This window comes from Daktulosphaira vitifoliae, unplaced genomic scaffold (assembly GCF_025091365.1).
Source record: "Daktulosphaira vitifoliae isolate Bord-2020 unplaced genomic scaffold, ASM2509136v1 Scaffold_1, whole genome shotgun sequence".
Lineage (NCBI taxonomy): Eukaryota > Metazoa > Arthropoda > Insecta > Hemiptera > Phylloxeridae > Daktulosphaira > Daktulosphaira vitifoliae.
The window spans coordinates 61,905,255-61,925,658 of NW_026099572.1; the positions used below are offsets into that span (position 1 = coordinate 61,905,255).

Below are 20,404 nucleotides of genomic sequence, written 5' to 3' on the forward strand. Positions count from 1 at the left end.
AAACACTTAAACCTTTTATTTATTGTTATCACTTATAAATTTTGATCATTTTTAATGTTAAGATTAATTGAAAATTGAAAGTAATCCAGTTGCTTTTCATAACTTTTTTTTATCATAAGTCATCTGTAAATTGTCTTAAAAATTAAATTCTATAATTTTCACATTTACAAATATGACTGTTGACCCTAAGTATGCTCATTTAAGTGGAATCGTAAGTATTAAAATTATTATTTTAGCATTCACAATTAAATAATATAATATAATTTATATTATTTATACATTTATTTAAAGTACATCGTTAATTTTAATAATTTTTTATCAAAATTTTACTCTTATAACCAATAAGGCTTATAACCAACCAGATGTCTATGAAACTTCTGACCTGCCTGAAGATGATCAACAACTTGATTACATGGAAGAGGTAATAATTAATATTTTTCTATTATATTTTTAATTAAAATATACAATATATTTTTGTGTATTTATTAATGTTGTTTATTGTTTTATTAATTCTTGTCTGGCGTACATTACAATTTCATAAAAAGAAAGAAATATTTTTTAATTACGAATAAAACTTGTACACTTTTTATCATATCTCATAAAAACTAAAAGTAAACTTATAGTATTTTCTTCTTAAATAAATAAGTATATTAGTAATAGATAATAATTACCAAAAGCTTTTTTGTAATTAAATTATGAGTAAAAGATATGGTAACATAGATACTTAATGTTTATAACTAGTCTATAGTATAGTAGTATGTAATTTAGTTATTTGAAAAACAATTAAGTGAAATAATACAACATATTTAAACTTAAATTAAAATTTTTATTTAAATTATGTTTAATTTATTGTAATTTTTTTAATTTTCCAAAATTTTAAAATAAAATAAAAAATGTTCTTATTATTAAAAACAAACAATAAAAAATATGATTTTAAAGTAATCTAAAACTATATAGATTATTATTTTTTAATTGTAGTGAAATTTTAATTGTATCAAAAGTTATAAGGATTATCAGTTAAATCTGTTCCACTCTGTTTAGACGGGTCACTCTGATTATGATAACCCATTCAATTATTTATAAAATAAAAATAATTTTGGGAATATTTTTTTTTGGCTTTTTTTAGTTGTATATATTTTGTTGATTTATTATTCATGTTCATTCTTTATGTTTTATAAGGGTAGCAACTTAGTTTTTTTAAATAGAAACATACATATTTAACTAGCTTATTTACTGGATAATAATCTAATTAAGAAAATAACTGAAAATGTACTTAATAGCTGTAAATTAAAGAATATACACAACTAAATTTTTTTTTTTTTTATAATCCTAACAATTTATCTTAAATAAAGAGTTATGATAAATGGAACACTCTGTTTTTATATTTAAACTTTACATTATTATTATTCAAAAATTGAATTAACAACATCTTATTAAATGTACATAATAAATAAAGGAGACTAAGTACTGTAGATATAAACAACTATGTCTGTATTTATTGAGGCAACAAATAGTCTGAATTTATAAATTTTACCAGGTATAATTAGTACTTAATAAAAAAAACTACCATTTTTTAGAATCTATAGAGAATTATCATGTTGTATTACATAATATTTTCAAACTAGACTTAAAGTATGAGTTTTGAGAATTATATGCCTTACAAATCCTTAATATGCTTCATGAAATATGGGCTGTTTACAAAAGTTTATGAACTGATATGTTTTTGTAGTTTTCAATTCTAATCATTTTGTAAACCCATGGGTCTAGGAACATAATTTATTTTAATATAATATTACATTGATGTTTTAAATTGTAGTATAACAAAATTAATTTAGTAGTAATATGTTATACCATGTTTCAAAGTTGAAGTTCTGAATATTATGAGAGTCAAAACAATTTTGACTAATGTCTTTTTATTAACAGGATAATGAAGATATTGATCGTGTGCAGATAGATACTTCTGAAGCTTATAAACGTTTTAAGGATCAAGTAGTCAATTCAGATGATGTTGATTTTTCTGATAAACTCGGAAGAACGTTAAAAACTGGCTACAAACCAAAGTAAGAATAAAGTCAAGTTAGGTTATTATAAATACATTTTTTAAAGAAGATACATAATTATTTATTTTTTATTTATACTACTTTATAGTTAAAAATAACTATATACTTAGATTGGATTAGATTGGAATTGTCTTTTATAAAATAATATCTACTGAATATTATAAGAGGAATCATAAATTTACAATCACCCATTCATTTACATTTATCATACTTTACCTCTAAAAGTTGAATTTTTTTAAAACTTTTTTGTTTATATACATAATAGATATTATAGAACTAGTTTTAGTGATGAAAAACACTTATAAGCTTTTTTTTGTTAAATTTGATGGGCTTTTGGAGTTTTGCCAGAATTTTTCCAATATTCTGGTAGGCTATTGTGTACCTAAATTTATTATTAATAAAAGAAATTAATTTAATGAAAAACTTTATTATTGGATTAGTATTCTCAAATATTTTAAACAATTAATTAACAATTAATAATTTAAAAACTTAAAAGCTTTATAAAAATCATTCCTCAATCAAACTATTTTACCGTGACTTTAATTTGTATTCATATAATTTTAACTCATCCATTTATTTTTTATTTAAAATTTATATATTTGAAACCATATTTAAACATATTTTTACTAATAAAAACTTACCCAAATGTTTTTATAATGATTAATTTTTTCTATAGACTGAATTTTAACTATTTAAAATGTTAGTTATTATATTTTTAATGTATTTATATATTTAAACAATTTTCCTTTTTTTTAATAATAAAGACTAACATTAATTAAAGAAGTTAACATATGGGAGGGGAGGTAAATATTTCTTTAAAATTATAATAATTATAATATATATTGTGTATAAAATATATATAATTTTTATATAAAAATTTCAACAAATACTTTTGGACCCCCTCTATTGGTTATTACATTTAATTAATAATTAAATATAAAAGTCTATATAGGTTGGTCCGACATTTATAAAATGAAAATTGATTTTGTTCCATTCATTAATGAGGGTTACCATTAACCACAGAATAATTTATAATTTTTTCATGAAAACCCAAAAATTGAAGTTTCATCAATTATTTTTGTATTAAAATTTATTGCTTGTGTAATTACAGAGATGAACTTTGGGAATTAGCTGCTCATAGAGATAAAGAAACACCTTTAGAAAAGTATCATCGTATTAAATTAGAAACTGAAGAGTTAATTCAAGAAATAAATTCATTAAAAGTAATATATATTATTTATTATTATATAATGTTATACAACAACTAAAAATGTTTAATTTTTTTATTATAATAAAAGCAATAGTGCTTAGGCACTTGTCTTGAATTTAATTTTAAAAGGATCTTAAGTAAATTTATTTATATGTATAAATATACAAAAAATCTTATGCTTCTTCTCGTTATTTTACCCACCATATTTTTTATCTAAATTTCAATAGAGAAAGGTAAGACTTTAAGAATTTTTTATGGATACCAACCTATGTTTTGTTACTCAATGATAACATATTTTAATTATTATAATTTATTTAAAAGGAAAATAAAAATGATCCAAATGAAATGCTATGTGCTAATATTGGATCTCAAGTTCAAACACTCTTATCAAAACTTTCAACACTAAATGTAGAAAAATCTTTTGAACAACAACTTGGTCATTTAGGTGCTTCCGAAATAGATAATTTACAGTAAGAATTTTGTTTTTTAGTAATTGTTACATGGTTAATTCATAAATACTAATAATAAGTATGGTATTTTTTATTTAGAAAATATATTGCTACAGTTACTGAATTATTGAAAAAACAATCTGATAAAAGTAATGATAAAGTTACACAAGATAATAAACCTTCACAAACCATAAATTTTCAGGCATTAATTAGACCAAATAAAGCCCAACTTGAACAAGTGTCTCAAATTTCTAGACTGGAAGAACGTTTAAGGAAATTAGAAACTACTATAGGATCTGGTAGTCTGGCATTGGTACTTATTTAATCATGTTTAAACATATACTTTATGTACTTAAACTGTAAAATTAGCAATAATTTTGGATTATAAATAAATTCTTTATGGCATGAATTTCATTTTCATTCTATGTTATTATTTTTTGGAGGATATCTTGAAAATTAATTTTTATAAATCATTTAAGAGAATCAAAAGTCAGGGATTGTATATGATTACTGAATGGCTCAAAGAAAGAGTACTTGCTCTTTGTTATAAGCCTATATAAAATCAAGGGAAAAAGAAAAAATTTTTATCTAAACTAAAAATTTCCATAGTATATTATCGCTTTTAAAATTAATCAATGGAAACCGTGACTAAATAAAAAAATTTTATAGTTATTTTGTGTGTTAACAGAAACGTTTAGGTGGTTTAAGTGAAAGTGGTGGTTTAATTGAAAGTGTGCAGTTATTACTAGGTCAGCTATCTATTTTAAATTCATCACAACTAGATGCCGTTGATACAAGAGTCTCCAATTTACTTCCTAAACTTGAACAATCTGCAGCAAAACTTGACAGTCAAGATCAAGAAAAGGACAAAAAAATAAACGAACTTTATGAAATTATTTTAAAAGCCAAACAAGAATCTCATTTGCTACCGGATGTTTTGCAGAGAATGGTTGCATTAGAGTCACTTCATCAAAAAGGTATTATAATTTTCTATGGTTTTTTTATTAAGGAGAGGGTATATTATAAATTAAAATTTTTTCTAAATTGTAAAGCTTTTATTTCTTAAGACTGAGACTTTTAGCAAAAGGGACAAAACTGAAAATATTGAGTATATGGATATCAAATACCCATCCCAAAGATAAAAATAATGAAATGGTGAAGAGAGATAGAAAAAACTTTTCTTATGGACAAAGTCTTGTTATGCCACTTTATATGAGAAGGAGCAGTAGTATAGTCTCCATTCTACTCTGGTACTAATACTGTAGAGAAAACACCAATCACTGTACCTCAATTTAAAATACATTATTTAGTATTAAGCTACACAAATATGTGTTTAAGATTAATAATATTTAACTAATGCAAAAAGAAAAAACACCAATAAAAATTTTATTTATAAAATTAACAATTCTTTATTTATAATATACAATGTGGAACAGATTTAACTGACAACTTTTAGAAATTTTAATGTAATTAAATTTCTCTTAAACTTTTTTGTCTTTTCTTAGACTACATAAAAAGCATATTTTTTCTTATTTATGAGTAGTATGTGTTATAAATATACATCAGTATGAAATGTACTCACCCGCAGTATATATCCACTCTATGTATTAAAAAACTTGTAACTCACTCAAGTTTTTAACATAATTTTGTTATCTACCCATCAAGATTTTTTGTAAGAAAAGCTCTAAAAAAATTTGAATAAAATTATTTTTTCATTATTAAAAATAAATAACAAAAAATATACTTTTGACATAATCTAAAAATGCAGTTGTTTAAAAAAAAATTACAGGAATATTTTAATTATATTAAAAGTTATAAAAGTTGTCAACTAAAACTGTTCCACTTTTGTATATATATATATTTTTTTTTTTTTAGTTGCCAAATTAGCTGTAACTATAAATAATCTTGATGCTCAACATACAGAAAACAACCAAAACATAGAAAAAAATGATGAATTTTTAAAAATGATTGAAGTTCATATTAATGAAAATATGGAAAAAATAAATTCCAATATACAATCATTAAATGCACGAGTAGAAAGACTTGCTGAAAATTTAAAATAATCTGAAGCAAAATAATTATGAACTAGTGATAAGTTACAATTTCAATATGAATTCCTAAATTTATCTTTAAAAAAAAAATGTAAATCCTGTAGATTTTTTTACATAGTTAATAATTTATTTAATATTATAACTAAAATAAATGATGCTATTAAAATTAAAAAAATATAAAGTGGATCACATTTGTAAGTATGTGAAATTAAAAGCATACATATTTTTTACGTGTATCAAAATACTTATTGTATAATAATATAATATATATATATACATATACATTAATATAAAAATTTTATTATATGGTTAATATTTTTCTATGTCTAAACTAATTGCTGCTATTTTAATTTTATAGGAGTTTCTATAAATGCAATATCTTCTAGGTTATTATTTTTTTTGTCAATGAAAATATAGATAATAATAATATTGTTCAAAGATTTTTAATAAAAAAAATTTAGTGGTTTATTGTGACTAGTAAAGTTGAAAAACTTAAATATTACCAATTTCCAAACTAATTTTTTATTTAATGAATGTTGTATTATTTTTGTACCTCTAATAGTCTAGAATACTAGTATTTATAATAATTATGAAACAGAATTATTTCCTGTTTTATTTTACTAATTTATTGTTGTAGTTTGCCATTGTACGCAATAATGTAATTTAGAAGGACTATAATTATACTGTGTATGACTGACTAAGCCACTCTTATAATTATGTAAAAAGCAAAAAAAAAAAAAAGAAATCCTCAGCAAAAGTTACCCAAGTAATAATCCTGACTATGGTCACTGCTGTTTTATTTTAGAATTAATTGATTTCTAATTTTTTATTGAATATTCATGTACATAATTTCAATTGTATTTAGTACAGATAAATATCGAAGAAGCCACAATTTTTTTTTCATTCATGTTATGACAAGGTTTTTTTTCATATACATTTTTTGATCATTAAAACAGGCACAAAAAAAATATTTTTAAATAATAACTAAAATAAAATGTCATAAAAACGTAAACATGACTCTACTAAGAGTGGCCCCTATACTACTGGTCGAACAACCCCAACCCCTTAACATGGCCCTGTATAACATGAATAATAAATATATTGTATTCATTGTAGTAAACATAATATTTTGATTTTATTGATCTTATGATGAGAAGAAAGAAAATTTTTTTAGTATTAATCATCAGTGTCGGGGCACCTGCCCCGGGTCCCGCGGTCGTTGAGGCCCCCGGGTGGCTTGGTTTAATTTGTCTTTAGCCTATCTACTTTTTTGTCGGTTAAGCAAAAAAATTTAAAAATTTCAACCCAGAAATAGAGATAACTACCGGGGCTAACTTGCCCCGGGCCTCGAAAAACTTTGCGCCGGCACTGTTAATCATGATAGATTTATGCACCTTAATATGAATTATTTAAAAAATAAACAAATAATAATAATAAGAATTTTCTTACAAAATTTATTTTTTTCTTGTCAAAATAAAAATACTATATCAAATAATTAACTTTTATCTGGGTTAATTGTCAAAAATATTGAAAGATTGATGCAACTGTGTCTCTGACAGCGTCGTATATTAGGGAGGTCGATAGTGATATAAAACTGATATTTACGAAAAATGTTTTAAAAATATAATTCACCCAAAAAAATTTATTGATTCAAAATATTTAAATCTTAAAATAGTATTTCTTTATTATTTTTATAAATTGAGTACAGCAAGGATGTTTTTAGAGCTATAGCCTACTTCACATAATACAAAATTTCCTATTTTAATTAAAAGTAATTTGAAAATGTAGGTACCTTTACATCTACATGGTTTGAATTTTTCAGATCTTTCAAAAATATGTTTTCAATAACATTTTAGACTACAAATTTTATCTTTATCATAGTTAAATTAAAAATCCTTCAAAATTTACAATAATTATAACCATTATGTAATAACAAAAAAACGTTATTTTTCTAAAAAATTGTTCATCAAGTAAAAACAATGGATTTTAAAAATGTTTGGGATTTTATACACAAATTAAAGTAAACAAACTGAAAATGACTATATTATATATTCTATCAGCAATTATCACTGAATTAAAATATATCGAAATTCAGTAACATTTTTAAATTCAAAATATTATTATTGATAGCCTGTATATGAAATAATAGAAATTACTAGGCCACTTCAATACTATTCTTTATAATTGTACATCATTATTTATAATTATAAACAAAAACATTTGTTTTAATTTTCTTAATTTGTAAGAGAAATCTCTATTAATTTTTTTTAACTCTAAATTTAAGATACACGACTAAATGTCACCCCGTTACTTCATAAAATAATTTGATTACAAATAAAAAACAATTATTTTATAAGGAATTTAATATGCAATATTTTCATTTATATATAAAATGCATAAAGATATGCCTGTCTACAGTTATAATGTAATATGTGCATACACTAAGCAATGTTAGCAAAACAAACCAAACTGTTAATGCAACGGCCAAATGCCGCTGTCCGGCAATTGTAGTCATTTATAAAATAGGTGGGAATGAATCGATGCAGCAACCACGTGACCATTTTTATCCAATGAAATTGTGTAAACTTGTAAATGGCATTCAGCATTCAGGCGCTACCTATGTACAACGACCGCAACCGCCCTTGTCCTCCATTTTGACGTCGGTTTTGTATTAAACAATTTTTTAATAATATTTATCTACCAAAATTGAGTCTCCACAAGATAAGTAAGTGAAAATTTAGCAATTATTCTGGTCAACTAAGACAATCAATAATTTTTTTTCATAATTTTTTTTATTCATTTTTTATAAGTAAGTAGGCACCAACTTAAACAGAGCGTACAGTCTTACGATAGTTAAGCTGCTAAGCAAAAAAGGACGCGTTGGTGTGTGTGTGCGTGTGCGTGCGTGTGAGTGCGCGCATTTCTTCAATTTTCTATGGTGTTTCTTTTAATTTTCAACTAATTTAGGTTATAAAATTGTTGGCAATTGTCTCTTTTTTGAACTTCTGAACTTAATGATAACAGAAATTTGCGCGTATTTTAAAATGTATCAACTGTAGTCTTTGTTAAAATTTAGGTTTGTATATTTTTGTTTTAAATATGGCGCCATTAATTTAGTTAAATTTTAAAACATCAAAAAAAGTATATATATTATTATTAATTCTAACTTTTAGTGGGATATTTTTTTCCTGTATCTAACTTTTATCTATTTGTAGTAAGTCTGTGCTTCGTGAAAATGACTTATTGTGTACATAATAAACACTTATTAAATCTAAATGATTTAAGTTATCGCGGTATCACAATTATGTATAGTTCCTTGTTTACTTCTTTAATTTTATTTTTTTATTAAATTTTTATGTAAATACTTTGGTACTGTTATCACTCAAAATTATGTTTTAGATAAAATTTTATACTATTGACTAAAGACATGGTCCAAGTGTTTTAACAATAACTGTTTGGAATTTTTTTAAATGTTTCATAATTTTTTTAAATGCCTTTAAAATTTGATCATTGAAAATTGACATTAAGTTACTTTTATTATTTTGTTAGATTTTCTGTTTCTATGTAAAAACTAATTACGTGATCTTTTATAATGAGTCAAGAGGTAGATGAACCAATAGTGACAAAAATAGAAGAATCAGAAACAGATGGGGCGGGTAATATCTTTGAAATATATTAATGCTAATTTTTATGAGGCATATATCAATATTACTTATATTTTTTTTTAATAGCCACTAAAGAAGAATTGTCAAATGTGGATGTCTTAGTATGTGGTTTATGTCATGTTGGATTTCATTTTGTTGAAGAATTCCAAGAACATAAAAATGGAGGAACATGTAAAAAAGTTTCAGCTTTTCGTGACCAAAACACTTCAGTAACTATATTAAATATTTATTAACTATCAAGAAATAGTATGATTTTTTATACTTTTAATAACCATTAGTGGTCATATAGAGAGTAAGGGAATAAATCCCTTCCCATTGATATATCCTTTTTGACATTTTTATTTAATTTTCATAATGTATGTTTTATATTTTGGCAACTTTCTATATGACAATTCAATTTAAAAGTTACTGAGTAGAGTTAATATTAAAAAAATAGTTATTCCTAAAACATTAATTAAACATTAGGAGATTAAATTTTAAGTTGGTCATTATTTATACGTTAGTAAATTCAATGAGGTACTATTCTAAAATAAATTAAATATTTGAAATAGGTTTAATAAGAAAAAAAGCATTGACACATATCTAATAGTTCATAATAACATTTTAATATAAAAATAAAAAAAAATATGATTTGGTGTATGGGGATACAGTTTCCATGATGATATTTATCATAAAGATTTTTTATCCCCTCTCTCAGCAAATAATTTGACCGCTACTGTTAATAATGTATATTGTTTCATCATAGAACAACATTCTTAATGCTTGTGATTATACTAGTCAATTTTATTATTAATAAATAATAAATCTTTGATTTTTACTTATTATTTTTTATAATGTAATTAATTAATTTAATTTTATACTATATGTCATTTTTAATGTACCTGACTGTCTCAATTGTTCATTTATTATTATTTTTTTATCCATAAAGTACCATATAATAATAGTGCACTTATTAAATCACAATATAAATAATTACTCTTTTTCTTAAATTTTATAGCTATATTTTTGGCAAAATTTATTTAACATAAAATATATACAATTATAATAATTTTTTACTGTGAGCATAAGTGAAAATACTTAATTAATCTTAATTGTTTTGCTAGTTAATGAAATATTTTTAATATTTATTTCCTTAAAATATAAAAATATTTACAATATTCTTAAAATTCCTCAAAGTTCTTTATATACCAATCTATGGCTAACATTAGACTTCTATTTATATAGAGTATTCAATGAGTAAAGAAACTGGTTTCTTTTCCCATTGTTTATAACAATTGACCTGTTTCTTTACTTACTGAATATTCTATATAATCAATTGGACATAAATGTATCTGTATATATAATTAATTATAATAATAACTTTTTTTTTTTTAAGGATAACAAACCACAAATCCTTGGATTTTTACTGTGGAAAAACTCCCAAACAAAACTTATAGGTATATAAATTTACTATTATAACTGTTATTAACTAGTTTTACAAATTATAAATCATATTTTATATTTAGCTGAAAACCAAGAAGCTTACCAAGTTTATCAAATGTGGAGTATGTTGCCTGATTCTGTAAAAAATTGTTGGATTCAAGCTGGTAAAACAATAAATACCTATGTTGAATTATCTAAAAATATTCCAAACAAAGTGAGTGTAATAAAAGTTATATATATATATTATGTATAAAATGTAATTTAAGTTTGTAATCATCCAATTTTTATCTAGGTAGAATTCTAAACTTATTAAACAAAGGTATATTTTAGCTTTAATAAAAAATATATACAATTCATTTTCTCTTTGATTTCCAAGTAAAATATATAAAAACTATTATCGGCTTTGAAAATTTATATTAAGTTGAATTGAGTGATTCCAAACTTATTGAATATCATGTATATTTAATTAACTTATTATTTTTTGTTTTTATTTTTATATTGGACTACTTTTAATAGTTTGTTATTTTATTTATGTAGGTTATTAAATTAGGTCAAAATGCAATTTCACCAAATGGAAGCTTAATTGAAGAAACACAACCAATAATTATGAAGCCAAGTGGAGAGTTTCCTTCTGGTCAAGAGTTTGTTGTTGAAAGGGTAGTAGCTCGTCGTTTTAATCAAAAAAAAAGACAGTTTGAATATTTATTGAAATGGGAAGGTTACCCTCCAGAACAAAATACTTGGGAACCTTCTGATAATATGTCAGCTTGTGCACATCTTATAAAACAATATGAAGACTCATTAATAAAAAATGGAACACCACTAACCCCAGGAAAGAGACCAGGTCCTGGACGTCCTAGAAAAATTGAGCAGATTCAAAATATTGGTATTGTTAAGCCTAAAGTTTCTCCTCAAATTCAAGTTGATCAAATTGGATTAGGAGGGTAAATATTTATAATTTTTCTAATTTAAAAAACAGAAAATTTCTTCAAAACCAAGACACTTGTCTATTTCTTACCATAATTATTATCACTATTTTTTATTTTTAGGAGACCTGTTCGTAGTAGTAAACAAAAAGCTATGGATCAAGTAAAATATTGGTGTGGTACCATGAAAGCTAGTGAAGAAATCTCAACAGATAATAAAACCCAACAAAATGTATTAAAACGAGATTATGTAATGCTTGATGATGATGCAGAAGATGAAGATACCCCTGTTTTAAAGAAGAAATATTTCCATCAAGAATCTGAAGATGATGAATGGGATGATCCATCATTACACAATAAATCCAATGCTTCTGTCAGTGAAGGTGAAGAAAGTAGTATAAACACAGGAAAAGTAATAGCTAGAAGTAAGTAATTACCTAGTTTATAAAATTATACAAACATTGTTATTTATTAATATTTCAATAGTTATGTTTATATTAGATATGTAAAGTGTGCGGTAAGTAAGGCAAAGTTTAAAAGGTATGATGAGATGTATGATAAAAGAAGAAAGGTGAAAAAAAGTCTATAGACTTACAAAAGTAAGAGAAAAACTGTCTAAACATTATCACTATGTAAATTGTATAAAAAGTGATGATAATTGGGTGTTAACAAGCATTAATGATGTGAAATAGGTGGAAAGAATATTTTGAAAAATTACTGAATTATGAGTATTTAAGAGAGACATTGCAGGATATCTAATGGAATGAGGGACAGATAGATTTGATCGGTAGTAAAGAAGAATGGAAGAATGTGGCATCAATGAAAATGAATAAAGTAATAAAACCAGATGAAGAGCTAGTAGAAGTATGGAAAATATTAGGTGATGTTGGTATAAGGTGGTTGAAGGATCTTTTAATAAAAAACTATTAGAAGGAAAAAAAGTTAAAAGAATAGAGTAATACTGTTATGTTGCCTACATATTGAAGGCAAAGGAGATATATAAGAGTGTGAAAATTATAAAGGCATAAATCTTATGAGTCATAGTATAACGAATTGGGAAAAGGTTATAGATAAGAGAATAAGAAATGAGACATTGGTATTTAAAAACTAGTTTGGATCTATGCCTGTAAATCGAAAATGGAGCCATTATTTTGTATGAGACAACTAATCGAAAAGTATAGTGAAAAAAAGAAAAAGCTTTGTATGGTATTTATAGATTTGGAGAAAGCAAATGATAAAGTACCAAAAAAAGTTTTAAAATAGGCACTAATGATAAAATAGTACCAAAATGGTACATTAATATAACACAATATGATGGTACTTTTACCAGGATAAAAATTGTAGGCGGATTAACAGATTTTAGGTTAAAATTAAAACTGCACCAAGGTTCTGTTTTAAGCCCTTACTAATTTTTTATAGTGATGGATGAAATTACTAAAGAAATAGAAGGAAAAATAGGTACCGTGGTGCATGTTGTTTGCTGACGATATAGTATTAACAGAAGGAGAAAATTAATCAAAGATTAGAGGTGTGGAGATCAGCTTTTGAAGGAAATGAATTAAAAATAAGTAGGAGTAAAACAGAGTATATAGAGTATAAGTTTGACAACGAAGAACACGAGGAATTGAATTAATAGGTGAATTAAGATCATTGACATTAAGCAAGGATGTGATAGGAGTGGTGGAGAATTTTAAGTATTTAAAATCAGTTATGCAAAAAAACGGTGGTATTGACAAGAATGTAAGACACAAGATTAAATGCAGGTGGGTGAAGTGGAAAGAAGCGCCTGGTATGTATGCGATAAAAAAATTTCAATGAGGCTGAAAGGTAAGTTCTATAAAACTGTAGTGAGACCAGATATGATGAGTGTTTGGGAGTTGACAAAATAATAAAGTAGAGAATGAGTGTAGCAGAGATAAGAGTCCTTAGATTGATGAGTAGAGTGACTAGAGAAGATAGGATAACAATGGACATATAAGAGGTGGTATAGGTGTAACGTCAATTGTGGATAAGATGAAAGAAAATAGACTTAGATAGTCATATTATAAGGATGAGAAATTGGAAGCAGTGAGAACAATTATGGAAATGAATTTTGAAGGAAAAAAAGGTTTTTGAAAGAAGACCAAAAAAGAGATAGAGGAATGTTATTGCGATATGAGAAAGGCTGATATGGGAGATTGTGTCAAATGGAAATTTAGAATAAAGGTGGCCAACCCCAAGTAGTTGAGATAAAGGCAAGGAAAAAGAAGAAGAAAAGTATTATTAAAAATTCATATTAAAATTTAAAAAAATTGAAAATGGTTAAAAACAATGTTATAATATTATTTTTAGTTGGGGTCTTTTTTCAGTATTTACAAAAATAATTTTTTTTTTTATACCAAAATAAAAATTAAAAATTAGTATTGTGATTGGAAATTATATAATAATGCCTATTAACAATCAAGAAAAATCATTTTTTTTTTTTGTTAGATACTTTTAATTTTTATTAAAAAATAGCTGCTTATAAATTGTAGTTAGAAACTAATAATGTAATAAATAACTTTTTTGTTTTATTTAACAGTTATAATATACTATAAATTATATTTTGATAGGTCAATTAACTATGGAAGAACGTATAAAGTATAATGTATCTAGAAGTATTACACGGCCATCAATATTTCCTGTTTTGAAACGTGAAGAACGTGTTAAAAATATTAAAACACATTTATCTCAATTTAATAACATACATCGAAATTCTGATGTTGGTCTTCTACAAATTTCACCTCATTTAACTCAAGTAATTTTAAGGAATAAATTAATTATGTAATAAATAACTTTTATTTTATTTAACAGTTATGACATATAGGATGTTACTGTAACAGAAATAGAATTAAATATTTTCTTAATTTTTTTTATTAAAGGTTACTTTAGCAGCTATGAAAGGTTTTGTTAAATTGGAGACTAATCAAGTACCCCAATCAGGTATTTATTTATTTTCTGGCGTTGATGGATTTACTCGCTTAAATGATAGTGATAAAACTCAAAGCATGATGATGATGATGAAACATAGAGATGAGCCTAAAAAAGGTAAAGTAGTTTATACTGAAGGAGCCCAGGCTCTTCAACCTCCAAAAAGAACTTTAGATTTGGCAAAAGCAAGGGAATCTGTTCATCAATCATCTCCATTAATGAAATCTTATGCTAAAAAGTAAATATAATATAGGTTTATAATATTATAAAGACCTATTTTAATTGTAATATTTTAAAAAGTATTATTCTTAATTTATACTTAAATATATAATAATTATTAATGATGGTTTTTTAATGCAAAACTAAGTTCTAACTTCTTTGATTTAAAAATTTACTTATTTAAAATAATCACATTTTATTATGAAATAGTTAATTATAGTATATTTTTACCATATTCACAGTTTTATCATAGTTCAACTTTTTATTAGCCTAACTTTGCTATGAATTCAATTATTAATTATAAATTTGGGGAAAGCTATTGTCCAATGATTACCCTATAAATAATTTACTACCAAATTTTAAGTAACTTAATCATTTATTAAAATAAAGGCACAATTTTAAATTTTGAATTTTTTATAAGAAAAAAGTATATCTTTTTAACACGCTTATATTAGTTTCACCTGTATGTATGTATGTATGTATGTATGTAACTCTCAAAACGCCACGCGTTATCGCATATTCCATGGTCTAGACTAGATTGTCATAACGCATTCATCCCACCCTACGCCTCGCTCATTATACGCCGGCAATACTATTCCTGTATAAATTTATTTTTGGTTATCGTACCCGTACACGCGTGCTTGTCATCAATATTATATATATATATAAACAAATTTTTATTTTGACTGACCATTATCATCCGCGTACATACGGCTTACGTATATATTTCTACCGCCGTTTATACCTCAGGTATAACGTTAGTCCGACCTGCACGCTCACAAAACACGACTGTACCTAATGCATGATACGTTTACGTACTTAAGTCGCTTTACTTGTATATATATGTATTCTAATTACTATTAAAATTTATATATTAACACGCTTTATTCTAATTAAGAGGTATAAAGTATTTATTCCGATTACGAGAGATGATTTCCGTATCGTCATTTTTCGTCACTACTTCCACGTTCCGGGAGTGAGTAATTTACGCGTCTGCTGCTTTCCTTGGATGTGGTAGCCGTTTCTCAGACTCCCTCCCCGGAATCGAACCCTGATTTCCCGTTACCCGTTACAACCATGATATTGATAGTAACTACTACAATAACATGAAACTAAAAAGTGAAAAATAAATATAGTTTAAAAAAACTAAAAAAACACGCTTTTAAAGTACATCGAACTAAAAAGTTAAAAATAATTTTTAAAATAATTATGAACAAAAAATACTATTATTGTGATAAAAGCGTGGGTGCTTTGTGCCATATTTTCGTATATTGAGCGCCCGACGATTTTATCACAATAATAGTATTTTTTGTTCATAATTATTTTAAAAATTATTTTTAACTTTTTAGTTCGATGTACTTTAAAAGCGTGTTTTTTTAGTTTTTTTAAACTATATTTATTAAACATTTAAATTGTTAATTTATATGTTACCATTATTAATTGAATTATAATATATAAAGTAGTTTGTTTTATTTTAAATTTTGAATGATTTTTTTTTTTTAATTAGTCCCTTGTTCTATTAAAAAATTTAAAAATGAAATTTTTTCTTTCAAGAAAATTTATAGCCCAAAAAATTTGTTTAATAACCAATATAACACATATATTTAAAAAATATTTATTTTAATTACTTTTATACTTAAAAGATTTTATTAAAATATTTGATTAATAAAAACTAATTTTTTTGTTTAATAATGTACCAATTACTTAAATTGAATTGTTAGATTTCTTGTAAACGGTCGGTCAAGACCTTTATTTTCAATGAATAAATTTTTTATACAATATTATTATAATAAAAATAATTATTATGTCATAAAATGACGCAATTTGCAAAAAAAAAAAAATAGGTCCTTCTTAAATGTTTTGATTAAGCTACATTATGGGGAAATACATGAGCATAGCTTATCTTTTATTAAATTTTATTTAGATGCTTACAATTTTATACTTTTCCTGCTATTAATGATGTATAATATAACCAGTTAATTATTTTTTTTTTAATGACCAAATAATTTTTTTATATGAAAAATCTTATAAAAGATTTTGGAATCTTTTAAATTAATTTTACTATAATTTTATAACTTAAGTAAGAATAACTTTATGATTGCTTTCAACCAAAAAGGTTTTATTCATATATCCCCTATTGTACAAATTCTATAACTAAGTTAAGCTTAAGTATGTCCATGCTTAAATTTAAATAATTAATATATTTATAATTGTACAGATTTTTATTACAACATGTTTATTCTCTTTTTTTTTTTTCTAGATCATTTACTCCTGCTACAAAAATCCAAGCTGCTGTAAAGCCTCGGCCATTTTTACATAAAGTAGCTGCTGCTAATCCGGAATTTGAGAAATCATTACTTCAGGTAATTATTTTTTTAATATGACATTCATTATAATTGTATATATTAATGTTTCTATAAATGATAGAAAATATTTTAGAATAGTATGAATATAGAAAATATTTATTTTTAATTCTCTGTTAATTAAAAATTACCAGTAAAACTAAAAAATTATACTTAATTATGTTCTTAGTGTTTTATTTTTTGTTTTTTTTATTAAAATTAAATATGTTCTTAAAAGTAGAATTCTTTATAAGTATTATTATTATTTTTTTTTTTTTTAATTATTAGAAACATCAAAGTCAAAGTAGTCCTGGGTTGAAATCCCAAAACAATTTGTCATTCGTTCCTAGAAGAACTCTAAATAATAGGGTTCAACAAGGTAAGAAATTATTATATAGAATACAATAATATAACTTTTTTTATCTGCATAAAAAGGTTCATTAATAATATTTATATCATTAATATTTTCGAAGTTTTTATGCTATCAACTTTTTATTTAAGTATTACAACATATGGGAAGTAAAATTTATTTGATTGTATTAGCCAATAAATGTTCAGTTACGTAATTGCATTTAATTATTATGTCAAATATACAATAAAGTATAACTATTACCTATGTTTAAAACATACTAGGATATTTTTTTTCATGTTTATATCTTAACCAAATTTCAATCTTACCATTTATGTATAATCGAACAATTGTACAAACATGCTTTTTTTGATAAATTTTATTTAATAAAAAATAAATATGGTAACAGAGTTCCATCTCAAGAGAACATATAATTATGTTTGCATAATCATAAACATTTGAGAATTTTATTCTGCCAGTAATGTCTCCTCACCTATACTTAATTTTTTTAATTAATTATAATTAAAAAAAATTTAACTTTATCAATAAATAATTTAACATGTCGTCTTTGTTATCATAATAAAATGTTGCTAAAATTTTAAACTATTGATTTTCAAAAAAATATTGCTGACGAACCTTAGTTTATAATATATTAATTAATTATTTCTTTAATGTAGTATTATTTCCCATTGGATGATATACGGGTGATTGATTTATTGTTCATTATCGAATTTCTCCTAAAATGATAACATCGAAAAATCTTATTTTTATTTTAATTATAAGTATTTATTTTTTTATTTTTTTTAGTTATTATAAATATTTTTAGGTCTATCCCTACTTCCTAAAGGGTACCAAATTTATTATTTTTAATTGGATCATACATATTAAACCAATACATATAATAGAAAATGATCCAACAAAGAGAACAACTGATTGATGACAACCAACTAAGAAAGCAGTATTTTGAAAGTTATAAACATTTGTAATTGTAAATTGGTGGTGATATGTGATGTATGTTATTTTTATCATGACACATTATTCTGCCATGCTCATCCCACCCGAGTATCAAAACAGTCATAATTCCTGAACTACTGGTTGAAAAGTTGTTATCAAACAATCATTTTCTATTATATGAATGAGTTAGATATGTATGTTTCAACTTGATCAATGAAAATCAATCACCCAGTGTAACTAATATCAAATTTAATTAGAATATATTTCTGGTTAAATTGAGATATATATATTTTTTACCATTTGTACTAAAAGAATTGTTTTTTAAATTTAATATTATCATAAAATAATTTATTTATAATTTATCAGTTCTAAATATGGTATTTTATTTCCTTTTACAAAAAGATAAAAATTTGTCTGATGTATCAAAAATTTTATGTTATAGTTTTTAACTCTTTATTATAAAAAATAGTATTGAGTTTTGAAAATGCAAGTCTACTTAATATAGGATAAAATATTATTAAAACAATTATAGGTACATATTTGTGATTAATTTATACACTCAAAAAATTGATTCAGTTTTTCAAATTTATATATATATAATTTAATGTGGAATTTTCTTTTTACTTACTATTTTATAGTTACTGTTATAAAACATTTATTTATTAATGTTTAGTATAAAAAGACAAAATTATAATAACTTCAAAGACTTAACGGTTAATATATTCCTAAACAATGCGAAATTAATCGCTGCTGTTCATGGCCAATATTTTCCAGGTGCTTATGCTTATAACACCCCAGAGCAGTTAGAATTTTGGGAAGACACGGCATCCGACCCTGATGACGGTGGCCTGTCAGACCATTTCCCATCTGAAGGTTCTTAATTTTCTCAAAAAAAAAAAAAAATTCTTTTAAGTTTTTGACAGATTTTTGATGACTTGATCTTGATTCAAAATTTAAAAAAAAACAATAGAAATATAAAAACAATCATTAATCTATTATTATTATTATTATTATTATTATTATTATTATTATAATTAGTTTAATATTAATATTTTACATTATTATTTTTTAATAATATGGTCACAACAGCAGTGGTTTAATCCGTGTATTCAGAAAATGAACTATTGTAGTATAAAATGTAATCATGACATATGTCATCAAAAGTTTGTCATGATAATTAAAAACATTACTAATTTTATAAATTATTTCAGAAATAACTATTCCACCTAGTAGCCCAAATAGACCATTAACGCTTTGTCCAACAACTGGAAAAAGACTAATGAAAGCTGAAGGAGAAAAAACACCTGAACCAACTCCACCATCAAGTCCAAAATCATTGATAAATGTAGAAGAACAGATAAATAAACAAAATTTAAATACAAATTTACCAACTCTTATAAAAGTAAAAAGTTATTTATTAATCATTTTAATTATTTTTTAGTTTTAATGTGTAGCTGTTAAACTAATAATTTTACTCTTCCGTGTTTTTTTTTTATATATCACTGAACATGATTATTCCATTTCTATTGAATTGATTTTGCTCAAAAATACATCAAAAGATCACAAAATGTGTTTAGTTGCCTTAAATTTTAGAAATTCTCCTTAAGCCTCGTAACAAAAGGAAACCAAAAAATTAGTTGTCATAAAATAGTACTGTTGATAAATAAATTGTACTTTATATTAAAATAATATTTTTAAAAATGAACATGAAAATATTTATTGGCACTGATACTTGAGAAATACTTGAAATACAATACTTGAGAAATTTACATAATTGACAACCTATTTTTTTTTTTTTTTTTTTTTTT

At 24.1% G+C, this 20,404-nt stretch overlaps 2 protein-coding genes across 4 annotated transcripts in view; both read left to right on the forward strand.

Moving 5' to 3' along the window:
- Positions 1 to 36: 36 nt before the first annotated feature.
- Positions 37 to 6,276, forward strand: LOC126896208 (dynactin subunit 2). The gene is made up of 8 exons (XM_050668788.1): positions 37 to 211; positions 347 to 421; positions 1,924 to 2,060; positions 3,172 to 3,283; positions 3,592 to 3,740; positions 3,819 to 4,032; positions 4,408 to 4,696; positions 5,595 to 6,276. Exons 1-8 carry the CDS (start codon positions 173 to 175, stop codon positions 5,780 to 5,782), a joined length of 1,203 nt encoding a protein of 400 aa, XP_050524745.1. The 5' UTR covers positions 37 to 172; the 3' UTR covers positions 5,783 to 6,276.
- Positions 6,277 to 8,347: 2,071 nt separating this feature from the next.
- LOC126900559 (uncharacterized) overlaps positions 8,348 to 20,404 on the forward strand; it is a 14,960-nt gene continuing 2,903 nt past the window's right edge. The window contains exons 1-13 of one of the 3 annotated variants that reach the window (XM_050676379.1): positions 8,348 to 8,495; positions 9,320 to 9,426; positions 9,502 to 9,644; positions 10,811 to 10,871; positions 10,941 to 11,071; positions 11,395 to 11,801; positions 11,907 to 12,208; positions 14,375 to 14,559; positions 14,684 to 14,970; positions 17,212 to 17,314; positions 17,582 to 17,672; positions 19,371 to 19,469; positions 19,808 to 19,998. In XM_050676379.1, the coding sequence (XP_050532336.1) occupies positions 9,363 to 9,426; positions 9,502 to 9,644; positions 10,811 to 10,871; positions 10,941 to 11,071; positions 11,395 to 11,801; positions 11,907 to 12,208; positions 14,375 to 14,559; positions 14,684 to 14,970; positions 17,212 to 17,314; positions 17,582 to 17,672; positions 19,371 to 19,469; positions 19,808 to 19,998 (2,064 nt within the window). In that variant the 5' untranslated portion in view covers positions 8,348 to 8,495; positions 9,320 to 9,362. Of the gene's footprint in view, positions 8,496 to 8,578; positions 8,847 to 9,319; positions 9,427 to 9,501; positions 9,645 to 10,810; positions 10,872 to 10,940; positions 11,072 to 11,394; positions 11,802 to 11,906; positions 12,209 to 14,374; positions 14,560 to 14,683; positions 14,971 to 17,211; positions 17,315 to 17,581; positions 17,673 to 19,370; positions 19,470 to 19,807; positions 19,999 to 20,404 lie in introns of those variants that run through there. The other 2 variants (XM_050676385.1, XM_050676390.1) reach the window with 2 other exon arrangements.